The 18,451-nt window shown below is 39.9% G+C and overlaps 1 protein-coding gene across 15 annotated transcripts in view; it reads left to right on the top strand.

Moving 5' to 3' along the window:
* The first annotated feature begins 3,445 nt into the window (after positions 1 to 3,445).
* PDPK1 (3-phosphoinositide dependent protein kinase 1) overlaps positions 3,446 to 18,451 on the top strand; it is a 35,706-nt gene continuing 20,700 nt past the window's right edge. Inside the window, exons 1-6 of one of the 15 annotated variants that reach the window (XM_068907897.1) lie at positions 3,549 to 3,702; positions 11,374 to 11,442; positions 11,539 to 11,597; positions 13,894 to 13,953; positions 16,591 to 16,684; positions 17,432 to 17,701. In XM_068907897.1, coding sequence (XP_068763998.1) covers positions 11,557 to 11,597; positions 13,894 to 13,953; positions 16,591 to 16,684; positions 17,432 to 17,701 — 465 coding nt within the window. In that variant the 5' untranslated portion in view covers positions 3,549 to 3,702; positions 11,374 to 11,442; positions 11,539 to 11,556. Of the gene's footprint in view, positions 3,703 to 3,989; positions 4,319 to 11,373; positions 11,443 to 11,538; positions 13,183 to 13,893; positions 13,954 to 16,590; positions 16,685 to 17,431; positions 17,702 to 18,451 lie in introns of those variants that run through there. The other 14 variants (XM_068907895.1, XM_068907896.1, XM_068907899.1 and 11 more) reach the window with 14 other exon arrangements.

Raw genomic sequence — 18,451 nt, 5'->3', positions numbered from 1 at the left:
AAGACAGGTGGGGTTGAACATTAGCGTTATTTTTAAAATGTTGTTAATAAACTGGGATCATGAAAAGTAAAGACTTTTTGGGAAAATATCGATGCTGAATATATGGTTCCTAGTGGCAGTAGGGAAAACTTCAGCAATTAGCAAAAACCTTTGTGTAGGCCAGGTAGGGCATTAATATTGTAACAAGGTCTGTGGCTATTGAATGCTTTGTCACTCTGCTGGTTTTCATTTATATGAATTTGAACAGATCTTCCCTGGCCAAAATGCAAATTTTTCTCCACTCAATCTGGCAAAAGTCTGTTGCTCCTCTGTTCACAATTCTGGCTCTATGAATAGACAATATCAAAACAGTGCACACAGATGATAGAAAGGTCCAGTTTATGTTTACTTATGCCCTTGTTTCTTTCTATAGCGCTCAAAAAGTATGGGGCACTTCACCAAACTAGTAAAAGGTATGGATCTCACGGGGGAGCGTTTAAAGCTCTTTCAACTGTTATACAACTGAATTGTGAACAAAAAGAAAAGGAAGCCATGAAGAAGGGCGGGCTCATAATGATATTACGCACTTAGTCAGTTAGTCTGCACGCACCAAAATAGTTCTACATAAACTCACTCCCCAGCACAATAAGGTTAATTTAGATGGACATCATCTTCTGAGGCACTTGTGTCACTGCTTGCCATGCTAGTCTGGGCTGGGCTGGGGGTCAGCCATACAGCCCAGACGTACTGCAGCATGCGTGAACTGAGGCAGACGCAAACCAGGAAACTGCATCACTACAGGCACTATTTACTAGATTCTGCTGCTTAAGCAACATCAGATAAAATACATTGTAGCGTTTTGCTTTACAAAACAAAAACAAAAACAAAACAAACAAAAACACAAATAATGGCCCTTTGGAACAGAAGTAGTACAACACACAATAGTATCGCAAGCTGTTTCATGAAATAGCAGCACATCATTGCAAATGAAGCCTTTCCGTCTGGAAAGCATTCCTCCCTCCACCCCCTGGAGAGAGGTGTGCCGACCATCCTTCGAGTTGGAGACAACGCTGCAGAGTCCTATGGCTTCGCCTTACAGCATTAGGATATCAGACTTACTGGAAAACTTGTAGAGATTTTTATTTATAAAATTTCTGTTGGTTGAAAACTATTTGAAAAACTTAAACTAAATAGAAAAGGGCACAACAACAAACTCTACAAGCATGTCAGAAGTCTGAGGAAAAAGGGAGAGCAGGGTGGGGAAGGTAGAGAATAACAGATGATGTGTAATACATTGAAGGATGGAGTAGCTTCTTATTCTTTTAATAGCACCAAATAGTTTAATTTTTAAGATAATTAATATGATTCTTTTTAACAAGATGACAGCAAGACAGAGAAGATTTGAGTTAAACCACTTAACACGGTTATGTTAAATTCTACAGGGACTAAACCACTGAAAAAAATCAATGTTAAAAAAAAACCCTAGAGGATTAAAAGCTGAAAACTAGCCTAGACTGATTCATCAATTTCCTTCTTTGACAAGATAGCTGGCTGGCTGATGAAGGAGAAGCAGTAGATGTTACATACCTTTAGTAAGATTTTTTTGGACACAATTTAATAGAAAACTAAGGAAGTTAGTTGGCCTAAATGACACCACCTAGACTTACAGATGGGTGATTACATCCTTTTTGGAAAATGTGTTGACAATTAATCATTAATAATTCCCCACTAAACTGAAAGGGCATTTCAAGTGGTATTCTCTCCTGGCTGGATCTTGGTCCTACTCGATATTTTTGTTACTTTTGATGAAGAAATGAAAAATATGCTTGTAAGACTGTGACACTGTTGTGGGAATGGTTTGAATCATTTTGAAGACAAAAATGAAGGGGAAAATGATTTTGAGAAATTATCAATACAGTCTAAATAAAGTGAAATTCAGTAAAGTACAAAGTGTTACACTTGGAAAGAGAAAGACACTGCATGAATACACACTGCGGAGTAACTAGTATAGCAGCAACATCTCAAAATAGGATGTGAGACCTGCAGTGTTCGGTAAGATAAATAATGAGCTAACAAAGAGTTATTACTGCAAACAACAAAATTATTCTAGCATTTGTGATTTGAAAATCATAGTAGGTAATTACTTCCTTGTACATATCACAAATGAGGCTTCAGTTAGTACAGCCAAGTCTAGGCACTACACCCTCCGGAAGATATAAATCAGTTGGAAACAGCCATAGAAGAAAAAATTGCCTATGAGGAAGGCCAGGAATTTGGATATGGTCTGAAAACAAGAAGGGTGAAAGTATGTAAAAAAAAACTATCACGAAGATCACAATCAGTTGTTCTCCTTGTTCACTGAAGAAGACAAATCATCACACAGGAAAGAGGATTTAGACCGGCTATTAAGAAAACGTTTCTGACGAGAGTAGTTCAACACTGGGACACTATATAACTGATCCCGTTCCCCCTATTTGAAGCTAATAATCTGTATGTTGTAGATTCTGCTTTGGTTTACTAGCATTAAACAGGATGGTCCTTCTCAGCATTAGCTTTTTTAACAATCCCTTAAAAAGAAATGGACTAATTCAAATTGCTCAGTACAAGAGCATCATGCGCAAACGGCCCGTCAGTTCTCAGCGTGCCTGTGATCCTGGTGGTTAGGACTGGAGCTGGCCGGCTGTTGTGAACAAAATACACTTTTACTTCTTGTGAACAAAGACGGGCAAGAAGATGGGCACATACGTTGTGTGTGCGTAACCAGAAGAACTACAGTCTCATTAGTTATACCACACACTAACAGAAAAACAAAGTGTTGTTAAGCACGTTATCGGTGGGGTGTATTTATTAACAATTAGTCACAGGTTTCAGACTGCAAAGGAAGGCCTTGTAATGAAATTTGCATGTAATCCAGTGAGCTCACATTCAAGACACACAGGGAAGCTCTGTTCTTTTCTGAGAAGAATTAGATCTTTAAGAATAAACATCTGTAAAGAAACTGCATTTATTATGCATTTGAGTTCATTGCTGTAATGAAGACTGAACGTCCCTGACAGAAAGATGTAAGGCAAGAACTGACTGCTACAGGGCAAGAGCAGCACCAAGGTCGCGCTCGCAGCCCGGCCTGAGCACGACGCGCGCCACGCCGGCAGCTGCTCCCCGCCCCCGGCCCTCGGGGCGCCCCCGCCGCCCGGCCCGGCCCGGCCCGGCCCGGCCCGGCCCGCTGCGCCCGCCGCCAGCCAGGCAGGCAGGCAGGCAGCGCCCGCCGCCCCGAGCGTGGGCCCTGACGCCGCTCCCACAATGCCTTTCGGCCGCGGCACGAACCCGGATGTGGCGCAAGATGGCGGCTGGCGCGGGAGCGCCGCCAGGTTGCCCTGCCCTCTACCGCCCTCGCCCCTCTCAGTCTCCTGACAGGAAGTGAAGCCGGTGGCGTCACCCCTGCAAGTGCGCGTGCTCAGAGCTACGGCGGAAGTGCAGTTTGACCGGGGCCGCTCCGTCCGGATTCGTACCCGAGTAGCAGCTGTCGGCGCCAATGAGCGGGCGGGCTGCGCGGAAGTCCTGCCCGCAGCGGGGGGGGCATTGTTGTGGGTGACGTCACGGGTGGAGGATGCGGGCGCCCCATTGGCTCGGGCGCGGCGGCCGTGCGCTGGGCTCTTAAAGGGCGAGGGGAGCGCGGGCCGCGCCGGCCGGGCGGGGCCCATGGCCAGCACCAGCAGCCCCCTGGTGAGTGCGGGCCCTGCGGGCGGCCGCGGCCTGCGCCGCTCCGCTGCGCGCCGGGGGGGGGCGAGGCCCGGCCCGCCCGGGCTGTGAGGGGGCGGCCACCCGCGCCCTGCACGCTGCTGGCGGCGGGGCCCCGCGCCGCGGTGGGTCCCTCGCGGAGCTCGGGCAGGGCAGGGCGCGCGGGCGCTGCCGCTCCCGGCCCTCCTTCCGCCCCTCGCCTCGCGGGGCGACGCGGCCCGGCTCCAGCCCGGGCGCCGACGGGGCCTTGAGGCGGGGCCGAGGGCGGCGACGAGGCCCCGAGCTCGCTCCGCCGGCGGGAGGCAGCGGGGCCGCGGCCGGGCAGGCGCCCCGCGGCCCCTTGCGCAGGCGGCTCTCGGTTCCGGGTGCGGAGCCCTGGTGGGCCTTCGCCGAGCTCCCCCCCCCGCCCCGGAGGCCCTGCGCCCTTGTCCTGGGGGAGCCGCCGGTTACTCTGTACCCGACCTGTTTTGCGCCGCAAACAAGCGCCAGGGAGACCGCGAGGATGCCCTTTCAAACCTGGTTGTCTAGTCTCGTCGCCTAAAACTCTTAGGTTTTGTGAGCACTGGTTACTGTGAGACAGGGATGTAGCTAATACACAGAGGTGGGTATAAGTAAGTTTTGATTTGCGTTGTAAAGTATGTTGTTTTGTTAAAGTGAAAATTCAGTTATGAAAAAAGTTCCTTTTTTAACTAAAATAACCACTAGCATTCGATGATGTCAGTGTGGCAGCTGGCAGTGAAACATTCCTTATCCTTGTGTGTATACTGCTTTGTTTTTGAGTTTCTCACATTCCTTCTATCAGCTCACTTTTTTTTTGTTCGCACAAGCTGCCAAGCTCCATTCTGCAGTACTTAAAGTTTTCTTTCACGAACTGGAATCGGCTAGGCTGGGTCTTCTGCATGGAGACTGTGGCATAGCTGCATTGATTCTTGAAATCCTGTTCCACAGCATGCACTCCTCTTCATGCAGTGTGCCTTTTTTCCATTTTGTCAGGGAGTTCCGAATAGTCGTGTTTGTGGACTAAAAAGGATGGTTAATACGTGGAATATCCATGCAGGGGAGGACATGAGATATTGCATTGAGGATTATGAAATAAAACAATGCTTGATTATGAAGGGACTTAGTTTTGCTTTCCTGACACTCTGTAGCACTCCATATGGCTGTTTCTCGGCATCAGAGATGACTTCTGTGTACTTGGACACTTTTAAACAGAGAGCATGTTTCCCTTCATGCTTCTGTCCTTGCTCCCTGCAAGGATCTCTCTAGGATTTTTCCTTCTGAACAGTGCCATTTCTGCTCCTTTTCTATATGTGGTTTGGGTCCCTCTCTGCAAGAGATATGTACAGGGAGAGAATAAATAAAGAAGAAAGTTAACCATCACTTTTGCTAAAAATAAAAAATTTATTTAGAGTAACTTAATTTCTGTTCCTTCTCTCCCATCCTATTTACAGTTTCTCTGTTCAGGCAAGTGTACTATCAGGCATTAGCAGATAGAGGTGACTTGAATCAGCTAAGCTTTTTGTAATTCAGATGCTATCAAATATGGGGAATTCAGTATTTTTGAAACACTAAACAGAGTGCTGTTAATGTCAGTTCTGTGATTATTTTGCTGGAAACCCGAAAGACTCGGCGAGGAAAAATAGAGCATAGCTTTGAATGGAGTATTCCAACATTTCCCTTGCCAGAATAGCTAGTTTTTGTGTAATGTATACACATAGCAGGGAATTACCTAGAACATTCAACTGCTTTCTGAAGACATGATACCAAGTTTGAGGTGAGAACTCCGTTTTTAACAAGAAAACAACTTAGTCCTGCTTTAGTTGCAGGTGTGAATGTGGTCTTAATTATTTGCTGCTAATACCTTTATTATAAGAATATTGGATCTCACTAGTATCAGTAAGTTTTCTTCAAGTGAACTGTCTGGAAAAAATGGATATTTAGATCTTCAGCTTTAGCGATCTCTTCACTGGAAGGTTTAGCTACTCTAGTAATTATTACACAACATGTTCCATTCTACTAATATGTCTGTGCTGATCATAGTATAGTTATGGATAGATCTAAACAAAAATGTTAGCATATTTTTTTTTCCTACTGTTGTTGCTTGTGGAGCTAATATAAACCATGCTTTTCAGAGACCTGGGTTCTTAATAGAATAAGTGCTGTATCTACCCTAGGAATTATGCTATGGTAAGAGTTTGGCTTGTAATTATTTGTAGGTGTAAAACTTTCAGACAAGCTTGAGGGTTTTGTTCTGTTTTGTCTTTCTCCTGCATGCCTATCTGCTTAAAATCCTCTGCTCTTGGGTTTTCAGCAGAAGGCTGCGACCAGTCTTGATCACTCATGCGCAGGCTTTTAACTGGAGTGAGTTTTCTGTAAATCTCTTACCAAGGCAGACTCAAATAACGGAAAATAGTAAATGATGCAGATGTCAAGAACTGAAGATGGTGCTCAAAGACAAAAAGTATAAGAAGCTTAACAAGCAGTTTTATATGCATTCCTGTTTCTAACATAGGAAGTGCTGGTGGCTAGTGAAGAGAAGACAATCATGTAGAGAATAATCTGGATGTAATGGCAGCTTTCAACTAAACAATGAATCCACTGTGGGTTGGCTTTTTTAAAGCAGCAAATTATTCTTGGGGTAATTGGGCTATTACTTACAGTACTAGGAGTGATGTCTCTTTCATGTAGCTCTTGTAACTGTACAGGTAGATTGCTGTGCTGCACCTTTTGTGACACCCTGCAGACTTTGAGGCTGATTTCACATCTCTAAAGGAGATCAGTAGAAATGTTGAAAGGTAATGTTGCAGGAAGAAATCAGAAAGGGATGCTGACTGTTGAAGTGCTTGCAGGAATCTTAGTACAGAAGGCATGAAACCAGAAGTGTGGTTGCTTTGTTAGACTGAAGAATTTGCTATGGCTGGCAAAGTAATACAAGTAAGCTTGCTCCTTAAAGCCATGAAATATTTTTGTAAGCTTTTATTTTTTAATGCTAAACTTGAACCAGTTTTTCTTTCTATGGTTTTTCTAAGAAGGCTATGTGGATGGTTGTAGAACTAGCACATTTATAGCATCAGAAAAAACATGCAAGTGAGAAATTACTTTTTAATAGGGAAAGTTAAAAATTTGCTTTTTTTTGTTTGGTAAAACACTATGTTTAGAAGATAAAATCTTTCTGTAAGTTCCTCATATTAGAGCTTTCTGAAGAATTTGTATGAAGCCAAGGAATTATTTTTTCTGGTATTGCAAGTAGGCAGACTTTTTTGCAGGTAGCAAAGTTAAGTCATGTATATCTGATAAAGGAGCAAGAAAAGGGAAGGAGCTGAATTTTCTCCTTCCCCACTTCCCCTTTTCACATCTTGTTTGCAGGTAAGCTTATTGACAGTTACTAAGGTCTAACTAAGGTATGTGAAAGGACTGGACATAACATTGGAAGGCACAGCATGGAAAAAGTTAGTAGTTTGGTCTAGAACCTAATTTCTCAGACCTTATAGACTCTAATCAATAGTGCTGTAAGAAATAAATTATATGTTAGATGGTGAAATATTGAAGTTGAGACTGTCTTTCTGCTTTAAAAGGCAAACTATGAATACTTCACCTGGCAAATATCCTATAATTCTTTATAATGAAAAGTTGCAGGGGTTAACTTGCTTAACCCACTGTTCTGAAAATAAAGTATTAAATTTGATGTTCAGCTCTCTAGTAGTCCTGCAGGAATTTAATTTACAGTCCTCTGTCGTACTGTCCAGTCTTTTTACTGCTGCTTCTGTATGGCTGCTCATCCACACCTGGCCCAAAACTGTTCTCTGTACCTCCTAAATCTTAGCATCACTAGCAAGGAGCTGAGGTTAGGAAATCCTTCAGAGTTTATTAGCACGAGCCCTAGTCCGTGCTGCACAATGCCTCTTAATATTGGTATGCTTCATCAGATACCTAATTATGTAGGATGTGACCCAGACTCTTCCTATTGCAGATAGGAGCTAGCCTAAATCTTGTGAGCTAGCCTAAATCTGTTTGTGTGAAATGAATTCTCAGTGATTTGTTTACATATATAGCTATTTGGGCCATAGGCTGACTTCAGGTGCTTAGATATTTTTGTGGTTTTCCTGTTTCAGATCTGTTTTGAGGATTGGGGGGGGGTGGGGGGGGCGGCGGCGGCCTTAAATAGTCTCTGGCCCTGAAGGTGCTTGGAACTTAAGTGCTTTGCCTAGTTGTAGAGGAGGTTAGAGGGTAACTGGCTGGTATGCAGATTCTCACAAATCCTTTCATTAGCTTTAATCCTTACCTGAACTTGGAATTAGAATCCTGGAAATTAGTGACAGGAAATGCCATGCATGTGTGTAAGGCTATCAAGTTTAGAAAGAATAATTTGCCTTGACTAAAAAGTTTGGGTCAACAATGTGCTCAATATGAGGAACAAATTCATTTTAGTAGAAACAAAATCAGTTTTGTGGATAAAATACCTTTATTCCCTCAATGAAAAATCAAAACAATTCTAACAATGTAGAAGTGTTCTCTGTGCTTCCGAATTCTCCTTTCCATGAGTTACATTGCTGCTATTACATGAATCCGATTTCCTCATTATTCACTGATGGATAAATTGCATTATAGATTTACTGCAGAAAGTAAAGGGCTGATGGTAGGTGATCAGTTCAATTATTAAGAAAATGGAAGTCAAGGTATCAGAGCTGAGGTTTCTTTCTTATTTTGGGGGATTTTTATATGAACAAAACTGTATATTTCCCCAAACTTAAAACCACTTCTTTATACGCCATGAACTTTCTGAGAGCATACATGCAGACAGACTAAGTAGATTGGAAACATCCCTTCAAAATTCATGTTGTGGAGTACTTCTAGAGGAACAGGTAGCTTTGAATACAAGACTTGTAGTATCCTCTAAGACTGAATTTCAAACCTGAGACACAAAACTGATAATCAAAGACTTTTTAAACAATCTACTTGTTCCCTGGGCAGTAAAACAAAGAAAAGTCTCTGAAAAAAATGTTTCCAATCAATTTCTGATAGGTTATTCCAGCATGGCATTATGTCAGGTTTAGCTAGGGCTTATATATTGTTAGAGATAATTACTGTATCTTAGGATTTATTGCAAGTATTCTCAACCTTGCCTCCATATTACCATAACTTTTTTTAAATTGAATTAGCACTGTTAATATATTGAGCAGACTATATCATCTTGAATTTTTTGCATACCTCTGCTTTCCACTATTGAAGTTCCCAGCCAATTTAGGTAGGACGGTGTCTTTGAAGAACTGCCTGCTCCAGGCTTACTACTTTCGTTGATACTCGTAATCTTTAATCTTGAAATGCAATACCAGGGCATTATTCTCAAACAAGTTGTCCTTTTCTCTTAAATGCTACTGATTTCTATCAAGATATTTTGATAGAAATTATCTTGGACCAGGTTTCTACAGTGCTAGTGCTTGATTGCATGGTTATCTTCAGTGTGTTGGAGTGATTTCATCTGAGTTAGTAACACTGTGCATGAGGGTGACCATAGCTGCTCTGGTGGGCCACAGCCTAGACTTGTTTAATCAGACAGTTGTCATAGCAGTCAATTTAAACAAACAAAAAAACCCCCTCCTTTTATATAACTGATATATATATAGGAAGTTATGTCGTTTATATGTAAGAGCTGCCTTTTAAGCAACATATTTGTCACATGACAGCTTCTGAGATCGAAGAATTTAATTCGAGATAGATTTATGCAACTTCAAACTCTCTTGCAAAACAAAATTGTGTTAAAATAGCTTTTATAACTGAAACATGAGATTTCAATGCTATTCTTTTAAATGCAGCAATTGTTAGCCATTTATGAACCTTCAGAATGGAAACTTGATCAAAATATATAAATTTTGGTAAATTGTTTAGCTTCAGACAAACTGATGTTTTGCTAGCTGTAACAGTCACATTTTTTCAAGATACATGGAGTTAATAAGCAATCTGAGTTATGAGCTTGATTTTAAATTCTCTACCTTAATATTTACATGCTATTTGAAGATGAGATTTGAAAGAGTGCTGATGCAGCTCTACACAGCATAAACACAAATCACTGTATTATAGAAGATAAATATTTGATTTTATACTGTTTTATATCTACTGAGAGCCAATGACTTGGAATGGGCTTTGTTTACTGCAACCTGAAGAATTCAGCTTAATATGATCTTCAGAGAACTTCTCTCTAGAAAAAACATCCTGTTGTCCAGGGGAAATATAATTGGCATTTTTGTGACTTAATACAATTTTAATAAATGCCTTGTTTTTTTTGGAGAGAGAGTGTAGTTTTTGTTTTGTTTTTGCTTTAATATCCCTACTTTAATGGAAATGTTTTGATGAAGTGTTTTAACTCTACTTTTTGAGATCTTTGCTGCACAGAGATAACTCATGGAAATAAGATTTTAATGTTTTCTTTCCAGAAAAGCCCTAGGAATTTGTCAATGTACTATTTAGTTACTGATTTTTAAAAATATATGTATTTCTTATTTTCAGTATATAAAGATTGACTGTTGTTCTGTAAAGCCCTTGGCATTCTTTTCGTCGATTTCACAATCTGAAGGCATGCTTCTAGTTCTGATTTTCTTACTGTTCCAGTCGAGTGGTGTGCCTTCCAGGATAGGGAGGCTTGTAATCTTCTATGAGGCTGAAAGTGTGAGCAGAATACATGTTTGTAATATTTTCCAATTGCTGTAGTGTTTTACCTTTGTTTTTATATGGCTGTACATTTTTGAGTGTCAAAGTTAACCTATTATGTGAGTAAGCAGCTTTTTGGTTTTGTAATACATTCAGAATAAACATAAACATTGCTGCAGTTTGACATAATCTCAGAGTTGTGTGGTATCCATCACATGCTTGACTTTTGTATTTATAATCACAAGACTTAGTCTGACAGCATGTGCTGACACTTGTTAAGGCATGTGAATGGATTTTCTTTTTTTCTTTAGTCAAGTATTTTAATTCCTTAATGGTAATAGTAGTGTTGACAAAAAGATTTATTATTAAATTCTTTAAATTGTCTGACAAATATCTAAGCCGGTATAATGGGACACTGGCATACAACAGAGTTTAAAAAATTGTGTAGTATAGTTTTTCTGTACGCACACGTAAACATGAAGAAGTTAATAGGAAGAGGATGCTCTAGGTTGCTTAGCAGAAAGTCTGATAGTCCGTTTCTAGGCAAAAGGTCCAGAGCATAAGTAGTGGACAAGATATAATGTACAAGAATTGGTTTACTACAGGTTATGACAACGTGCTATTATTGTTCTGGGTTGCTTTCATTCACTGCAGTCACTCTGGTGTAGCAACGTAGAGTTTATGAAAGGGAAAGCTGATGCTGAAGATGTATCTTATTGATAAGATCACATGATAATCATTATTCCTCCTGCAAGCCATTCCTGGAAGGAATTGGTATATAATGAGAAGTGCCAGATGTACAGTGTTCTCTGCCCTGGAAGGTAAGGCTTTTAGTTGGATTTTGTTATTCCGAATCAGTGGTTCTTTGTGTCTTAACTCAGGCTGCTTCTAGCTGAACCATGCTGCTTTTACCTAAATTCTCTTTCTAGGTACTAACAAGAATAGTTTGAGGACGTGCATTCAGGCATTCACTCACTGAGTGAGTGTCTGATGAGTTTTTTCTTCTTTTAGACTATGTGGGCATGTTGCACTCTAGCCAGTGGAGGCTATCACAAATAGGCATTGGAGAGCCTGGAGAAGGTAAACATTTCCATTTTGGGAAAATGAGGGGGAGGAGGCCAATGGGATAGCTGAGCATCATATCTGTTAATGGCCCCTTCTTATCCTCTTTTTCAGGTATAAGATGTATGGGGGATGCAGCTGCTGCATCTTTGTCAACCCTCTGAAACACCAGTGTATGATGGAAAGGATGTATATAACTACCTGGCTGTTCATTTTTTCCCTTTGTACTTTGCAGATAAATCCTTAGGAAGCCCCACATTTTCAATGTTTAATTTATAAGCAATATGAAATAAACTTTAATTTCAGAATTTTGTGCTTATATGACAATATCAAAATAATTTGCCAACCTATCAGACCTAGCCTATCTAACTTTTGACTGTCCTTGGCTGAATCACAGTACTGAAAAATGTAGATAAAGCTGACTTGTCACTAAAACTAGAAAACCACTGTCCAGTGAAAGTAAATACTTTATCTCAATGCGAAATAAAGGTCTTTGTCCCTCCTTTGATGCATAGATAAGTTGATGGGTTCCATGTTCTGATCTGAAGACCGGCTTATTAATTTGGACATAAATCGAATATCCTTCTTGGAAGATCGTTCTTCTGCTTTTCTATCAAAGGACTATGGTTGGCAGAGATGTACAAGCTGTGACTGGATGCTAGGACAGTGGGGGAAAGATATTTTATACTGTGTTATATAGCATCAGTTTTGAAAGCCTCTCAAACTCCACTTGCAAGTGAAGGGGTAATTCATGCAGATCCTAGAGCACTGCTAGGTTGTTTCCTGAATCAGATCATTTGTCAATTAGACTTTGCTGATGTAGGGCATACACGTTTGAATTGGCTTATCTTCTTGATAGTCTGTGAGTTTCTTACGATTTAGTCTGACACATATAGCATACAACACTCAGTAATTCTTACATCAGTATGACTTGTGTTGAATTGCAGGTAATCCTAATTTGCTACTTTTCAGAGTTCTGTATTCTCTGACACCACAGAGCCAAGACAGTCAGACTCTTTATTAAACAAAGATTTCATGAGCTCAGTCTAGTCAGATGAGTAGATGTTTTTTCCCAGGGGCTCAGTGTCTTGATTTTCTTCTGAAACTGGTTTTGTTTAGTTTTTCTCCGTAATGTTTGCCTAGTACTAGCTGCAGTAAGCCTTCTCCTAGTTGCTGCTTTCTAGTTCTGTATATCCAGGGATGGACTAGTTTACAGTCTTTGGACGATCTTGTCCACTTGTTTTCCCCTACGACTCCTAAATTCTTGGACTGTGTTTTGGTTTGTAGTAGTACTGGTAGAGACAATAGCAAGGTCTTGCTAACTGTCTAATTTACCCAAGAATGCAGACTCTCTTTAACAGATGTATTTATTGCCCAAGTGGTATGTAGGTATATTTTCCTCCCAGTCTTTAAATTCATGCAGTTATTCTTATTTTCTTTCAGACTTTTTTGTTTGAGAATCAGTCTAGGTGTGCACTGGAAGAGATTCTTGTTTGGTGATGACTATTAAAGTTGTTTAAGAATTTAACCATTTTTACTTAGAATATTTTCTATATTGATTTTTCTGAACATTATTCTGCATTTCAGATGTTACATAATGCTAAGCCAAATATCTTATGAGCGTCTATTTGCATTATTTTGTTTAGTAGACCTGTAATACAGTTTGCCATGAAACATGCACAGAGCACTGGCACAACCCTCCTAGTATATTCAGCCTCATCAGCCTTGTTTATAATCGAAACAAGGGTACCAACTGAGGTGAGGCACTCATGTTGCTTTGTGTAAATAGAACTTTCTGGTAGCAAGATCTGATTCCAAAAGAACTGGGCTGTAGGTAAGTGAATGGAAGAGCTTTTCTGATCATTGCTGCCATATGACTTAATACAGCTGAAGGGTTCAGTAAGACCGCAGTTAGACTCAGTGTTATGTAGGAGATAAGCGTTAGGCTAGGACTTTATTCACAGTGAGCCTTTCTGTCAGCAGTGAGATTTTGCTAGTATGGTTTCAGTGGTAGCAAAGATATTGTCAGTTACCTTTAGTAGTCAGTAACACGTCAGAGAGCATAGGAGTAAAGGACACTGGTAGCTTGGGAAGGCCCAGTCTGTATGAATATTTTTTTCAGCCATTTCTGTTGGTGGAACTGTACCAACAAAGCAGTATTGCAAAATTTGCAATGGAAAAAAGCTAGCAGAGATGTAGCTGTTGTGGTTGTACTTGCTTTAGAGCAGTATGGCATTTATGTTTGATGCATACTGTGTGCTTGCATAAAATAAAAGTTGCAGTGGTAATGCTATTGCCGAAATGATGCATTGCGAAAAGGATTCCAAGACCTAGAAGTCCTTTTAGATAGCTGAGAGCTTTGCCTGTGGCTGACTTTTAATAGAAGGGGCAGTGAGCAAAGTATAAAAGCAATAAAGTAGTCATAACTAGTGGGCTTTTTGCATTGATTCAAGTTTTCTTCTCTTATAGTTCTTCTACTGTTTGCAGGGAAGAGGGGAAAAAGATCCATGTAAGCACATATTCCACATGGTATGTAAATAAAAGGAATCCTGTTACTAGTGACTTAGCAAAAATTAGTTATTGAAGTTTTTGACATGACTGTTGATCCATAATTCCCCTTGCCTTCCACAGCCTTGTTATATTTTCCCTTACAAGATTTTCAAGCTTGCAGCATGCAATTTCTTAGTTCTTAGCAAGTAATTTGTCTGTGGAAATAAATTAGAAACACCACCCATAAGAGCTTGGGAAAAGAGATAGTATTAGGGACCAATTTTTAAAAGTAGGTTTAGAAAGAGCAGAACAGCGGATATCAGTATATGGTCCATGGTGATCCACGGTGTGCGATAGGTGAGGGAAACAAGTCTGCTGTCATTCTGGGAGGGTCTGTTTTCACTTGGTTGTCAGCTGCGAAATGTCAGTCCTTGCTGGAAAGAGAGCAGTGTCAAGCTTTTGAAGACAGTAGATGCAGTAAAGAAAGTTTTTAAATTCTTCAGAATGATTGATTTGCTATCTCAGTAAAATGCCTTGAACGTGCAGAAATAGAATCTTTAATCTGATTTTTACAAAAGAATAGCTGTACTGGGTTAGACTGGGTGATCTAGCCTGTATTCTGTCTCTAATGTGTGGAGTCTTATATGTAGAAAGGCTCTTTTATTCATTGTGGACATGTTTTTAGGAATCTTTTAAAATAAAACAATTAATGCAGGACCTAATACCGAAGAAGAATATGGGGAGTATGGAAAGTCAAGTGAGTAGAGGTATGACCTTTCCTGTAAATGTTTAAGTATAAGTTACATAAATGGAATAGTTTTGTCATTTCCTGAGTAATCGATACTTTAAGTCTTCTGCATCTTTTTTTAATCCTTCTTGCTCCTAATCTTGACTTTCCTTTGAGGAAAGTCAAGGGGCTGACTGACTCAGCTAAACCTTGGCTGGAAATAACCCTATTTTCCTACATAGTCCTTTAGTACTGTCTCTGTTCTTCCCTCAGGACTTGTCTATACTTGATATTCTTGTCTTCATTTCACATATTGTTCAGAAAAGTGCTCTGCATCCAGCAACTCTCTTCTCATTTTCTCCATAATCTCTGCATGTGTGTGGTTCCACCTGCTCCCCTATTCCCCCAAGCAGTCTTGCTAGCAGAAGGATCTTCCACAGTGCTGCTGTTTTGTTTACCTGGACATCCTCAGTTGCTCTAGGATAGCCTAATTAGAGCTAGTTCATCATTTATATCCTAGTATTTAGTCTGTTGTATGTACACGTTTTATATTTACTTTCTTTCAATTCATGGAGATTTTCTTAATATCACTTAAATTGTTGGAACAGTTTTGCTTATGCTGAGTATTTTGCTGTCCTCTGGGAAGAGGAGTGTACAATCCTGTTTGAAATCTAGCCACTGTATAATATCTTTATACAGGCTGTCATTTGAGTAGCTGTCCAAAGAAAAGGAGCTTTAACTGAACTATAAGAATGTAAAGGACAGTGATGTGATAGACTGGGGAAAGTGTCAGCTAAAATACCTGATAGACTAAGGCATTAAAGGAACTGTGCCCCATAGTTCACATGCATTAAAGTATATCTTGCTTTCATAATAATGGCATCAATAGACTTTTTTTTTTTTTTCCGGAGGCTACCTCATCCAACAAGAAGAATGCTACATCCCTGTAATTCTCTGGAAGAGTTAATGAACTTTTCAAAAAGCAGAATTCTCCCCCCATCTGTGTCTAAGTGTTCCTTCCACCTCCCCACCCCTTTTTCTTCACAAAAGTTGTACAAAATATAACAAGTAGCTATCACAATAGACAGATTCTTCATCAGTCTCTATTATATCACAGAGCGCAGACAAGGTCTAATGAAAGAGGCTATTATCTGTTCTTGATCTGCTGCCCTATCAGTTTACTTTTAGTTCTTGGAAAAAGCCCAGAGGAGCAGTAGAGATCTTGGAGCAAGTAGGCTGTACTCAGATGGGAAAGAAAATCTTTCCCTTATGCTTTTTGGAAGATACTGTTTACAACAATAATAGTTGATCTTGCAGGAATTGACTTCTATAAATTGAACGTCGCGTATCTTTGAGGAGTTTTAACAATACTTTTAAAGTCCTGTTACTTTAGTCTGAATGTAAAAAGTATACGCTTGTATGCTTAGAAATAGGTTTGTTTCTCCTTTCTTTAAGTAGTGTCGCTAAATGAGTAAATAAAGTATATATCTGAACTGTAGCTTTTAGGGGGGAGAAGAAAGAAGTTGAACAGTTAAATAAGGGTTACCTTTTTGTACTGCATAGAGCACAAAATGTATAATTGTTTAAACCTCCATTTTGGAGGTAGGTACTTCAAACCCAAGTGCACAATTGAATTGCAGGTCCAATATCTTTCTAAAGTGGGTTCAGATAGAAATGCAGGAAATTGTTCTGAATTAAAATGGAACCCATGAAATAGAAAATTCTTTTTGTTAGAAGCAATGTTTATTTGACTAGCAACACAAACTGTCACAGACTAGGTCGGGATTGTACAATACATCTGTTTTTGAGGTGAGGAGATACTGATTAAGTCATTGTTTCATTCTGCTGACTGTATGTTAAAATATTAAAATTTAAAAACCCATGTCCAGATATGGTGTTAATTTTCTTAAGTATTCCATCTGTCTGCATTGCACTTCAATTTTTTGCAGTCAGAAAAGTTTGAGCAGAGCTCTCGTATTGCCTGCGCTTTCTGGCCAGTTGCAAGCAAAACATGTGAAGCGGACACACAACAGACTTATGGAGGTATATTACCCATAGGGAGGGAAGTTAGTTTGACTAGTTTGCTTGGTCTTGCATGGGGAAAACTGATAAAAAGGTACCAAATGATGACTTTATTTGTACATTACAAGAATTGGTATTCTTAGTATTTTTATACTTGCTGATTTCTGGGCTATATCTGGTTCTTTGTTTGGAATTGGGATGTCTTCATATAGCCATATGTACAATTTAAGTACTATAATCTTTTGTTTGAAAAGGTAGAAATGTATCCTTTGTGTACATTAATGTTTTTATGATGTACTTTTTCATTTTACAGTTTGCTATAACTTAGATCACTAAACCTAATGTGACTAGTGAATATAGGTGTTTACTGTGCAACTAGGTTGCGTTGTAGTTTCAGGAAAATACTTGCTAAGATGGACGGAGGGCTCTGTCTGTAAGCATGAAGAACTAAAGAGCATGTTATTCATAGGAGAATGTATCTTGAAATTTAATACCTTGGTGTTAGGGACAGTTTTTGAAAAGACTGTTCTTTAATTCAAGCTTTCAGACTTTTGGCCTATGGCTATATGTGTGTTTGTGCAGAGTCTCTATGCGTTTTACAATTTAAGAGCTGACATTTCCAAAATAAATGCTTAGATTCCCTCTTAGAGATGTTTTTATGGTAACCCTTGAAAGCAGGGCTCTATCTGACATGCATGGAAACAAAGTGCAGATGTGAGAGGCAATTATTCCAAGGTATGGGAATAATGTATTGATTTCTCTTTTCAGTATGATGCTGTTCCAATCCAGTCTAGTGTGGTGTTATGCTCCTGTCCATCCCCATCAATGGTGAGGAACCAGCCAGATTCCAACACTCCACCTGTCATTTCCACCTGTGGCAGCAGACAGGGCTCTAACATGGAGGGCACCGCAGCTGAATCACGATCTAGTTCCAACACCTTGCAGCAACATACAGGACAGCAGCCTCCACAACCTCGAAAGAAACGACCCGATGACTTCAAATTTGGGAAAATTCTGGGTGAAGGATCTTTTTCTACGGTAACTTTATAATAAGTTTTTACTTGTTACTCTGCCCAATACCTTAGGTAAACTTCAAAACTTGGTATGCAAGTAATGCCACTAAGATTTTCATCCGGAGAAAACAGCTTGGAGAGTGAATGAGCAGGATGCTAAATGTTCTTAAATTTAAGTATTAAAATTAAATATTGCACTGAATAAGGGTGATGGGTTTTATTTATCTTTTGAGCTCATCAAAAGTTGTGTTCTGTCCTGAAGACTTGATGCTTGGTTTTAGGAGACATTGTTTTCAAATGTAAGTTTCTTGATAGCTTAAAGGATTGTGTTAAGAGTGTACTGTCTGAAGGGCTGGAACTGAGCTAGGGGTTTATATTGTGGTAAGGACTTTAAGAAGGAATATGGTCGAGATGTAAGACTTTTATTTTTATTACTATTTTTCTGTTTTAAGAAGACGGAGAATAGAAGACTGTTTAGTCACTGGAGTTGAAATACAACCTTATTTTGTTTACTTCTTATTGAACTTTATAAGAAATTTTCAGTACACTTACTAATGTACTTTGATATATATATCACAGTGAAAATGCAGGATTGTTTTTGTAGTTTCAACTGTACCTTTGTATATATAATCTCTTGCAACAATACAGGCTGGATGCTAACTGGCTATGGAGTAGCTCTGCTGAAAAGGACCCGAGTGTCTTGGTGTTCAGTTTGCTGTAACGTGCCCTGGCAGCAAGTAACGTGCCCTGGCAGCAAAGAAGGCCAAACAGTATT

This window comes from Struthio camelus, chromosome 15 (genome assembly GCF_040807025.1).
Source record: "Struthio camelus isolate bStrCam1 chromosome 15, bStrCam1.hap1, whole genome shotgun sequence".
In the NCBI taxonomy this organism is placed as follows: Eukaryota; Metazoa; Chordata; class Aves; order Struthioniformes; family Struthionidae; genus Struthio; species Struthio camelus.
The sequence above is the reverse complement of the archived record's forward strand: the minus strand, read 5'-3'. Positions and strand labels throughout refer to the sequence as shown.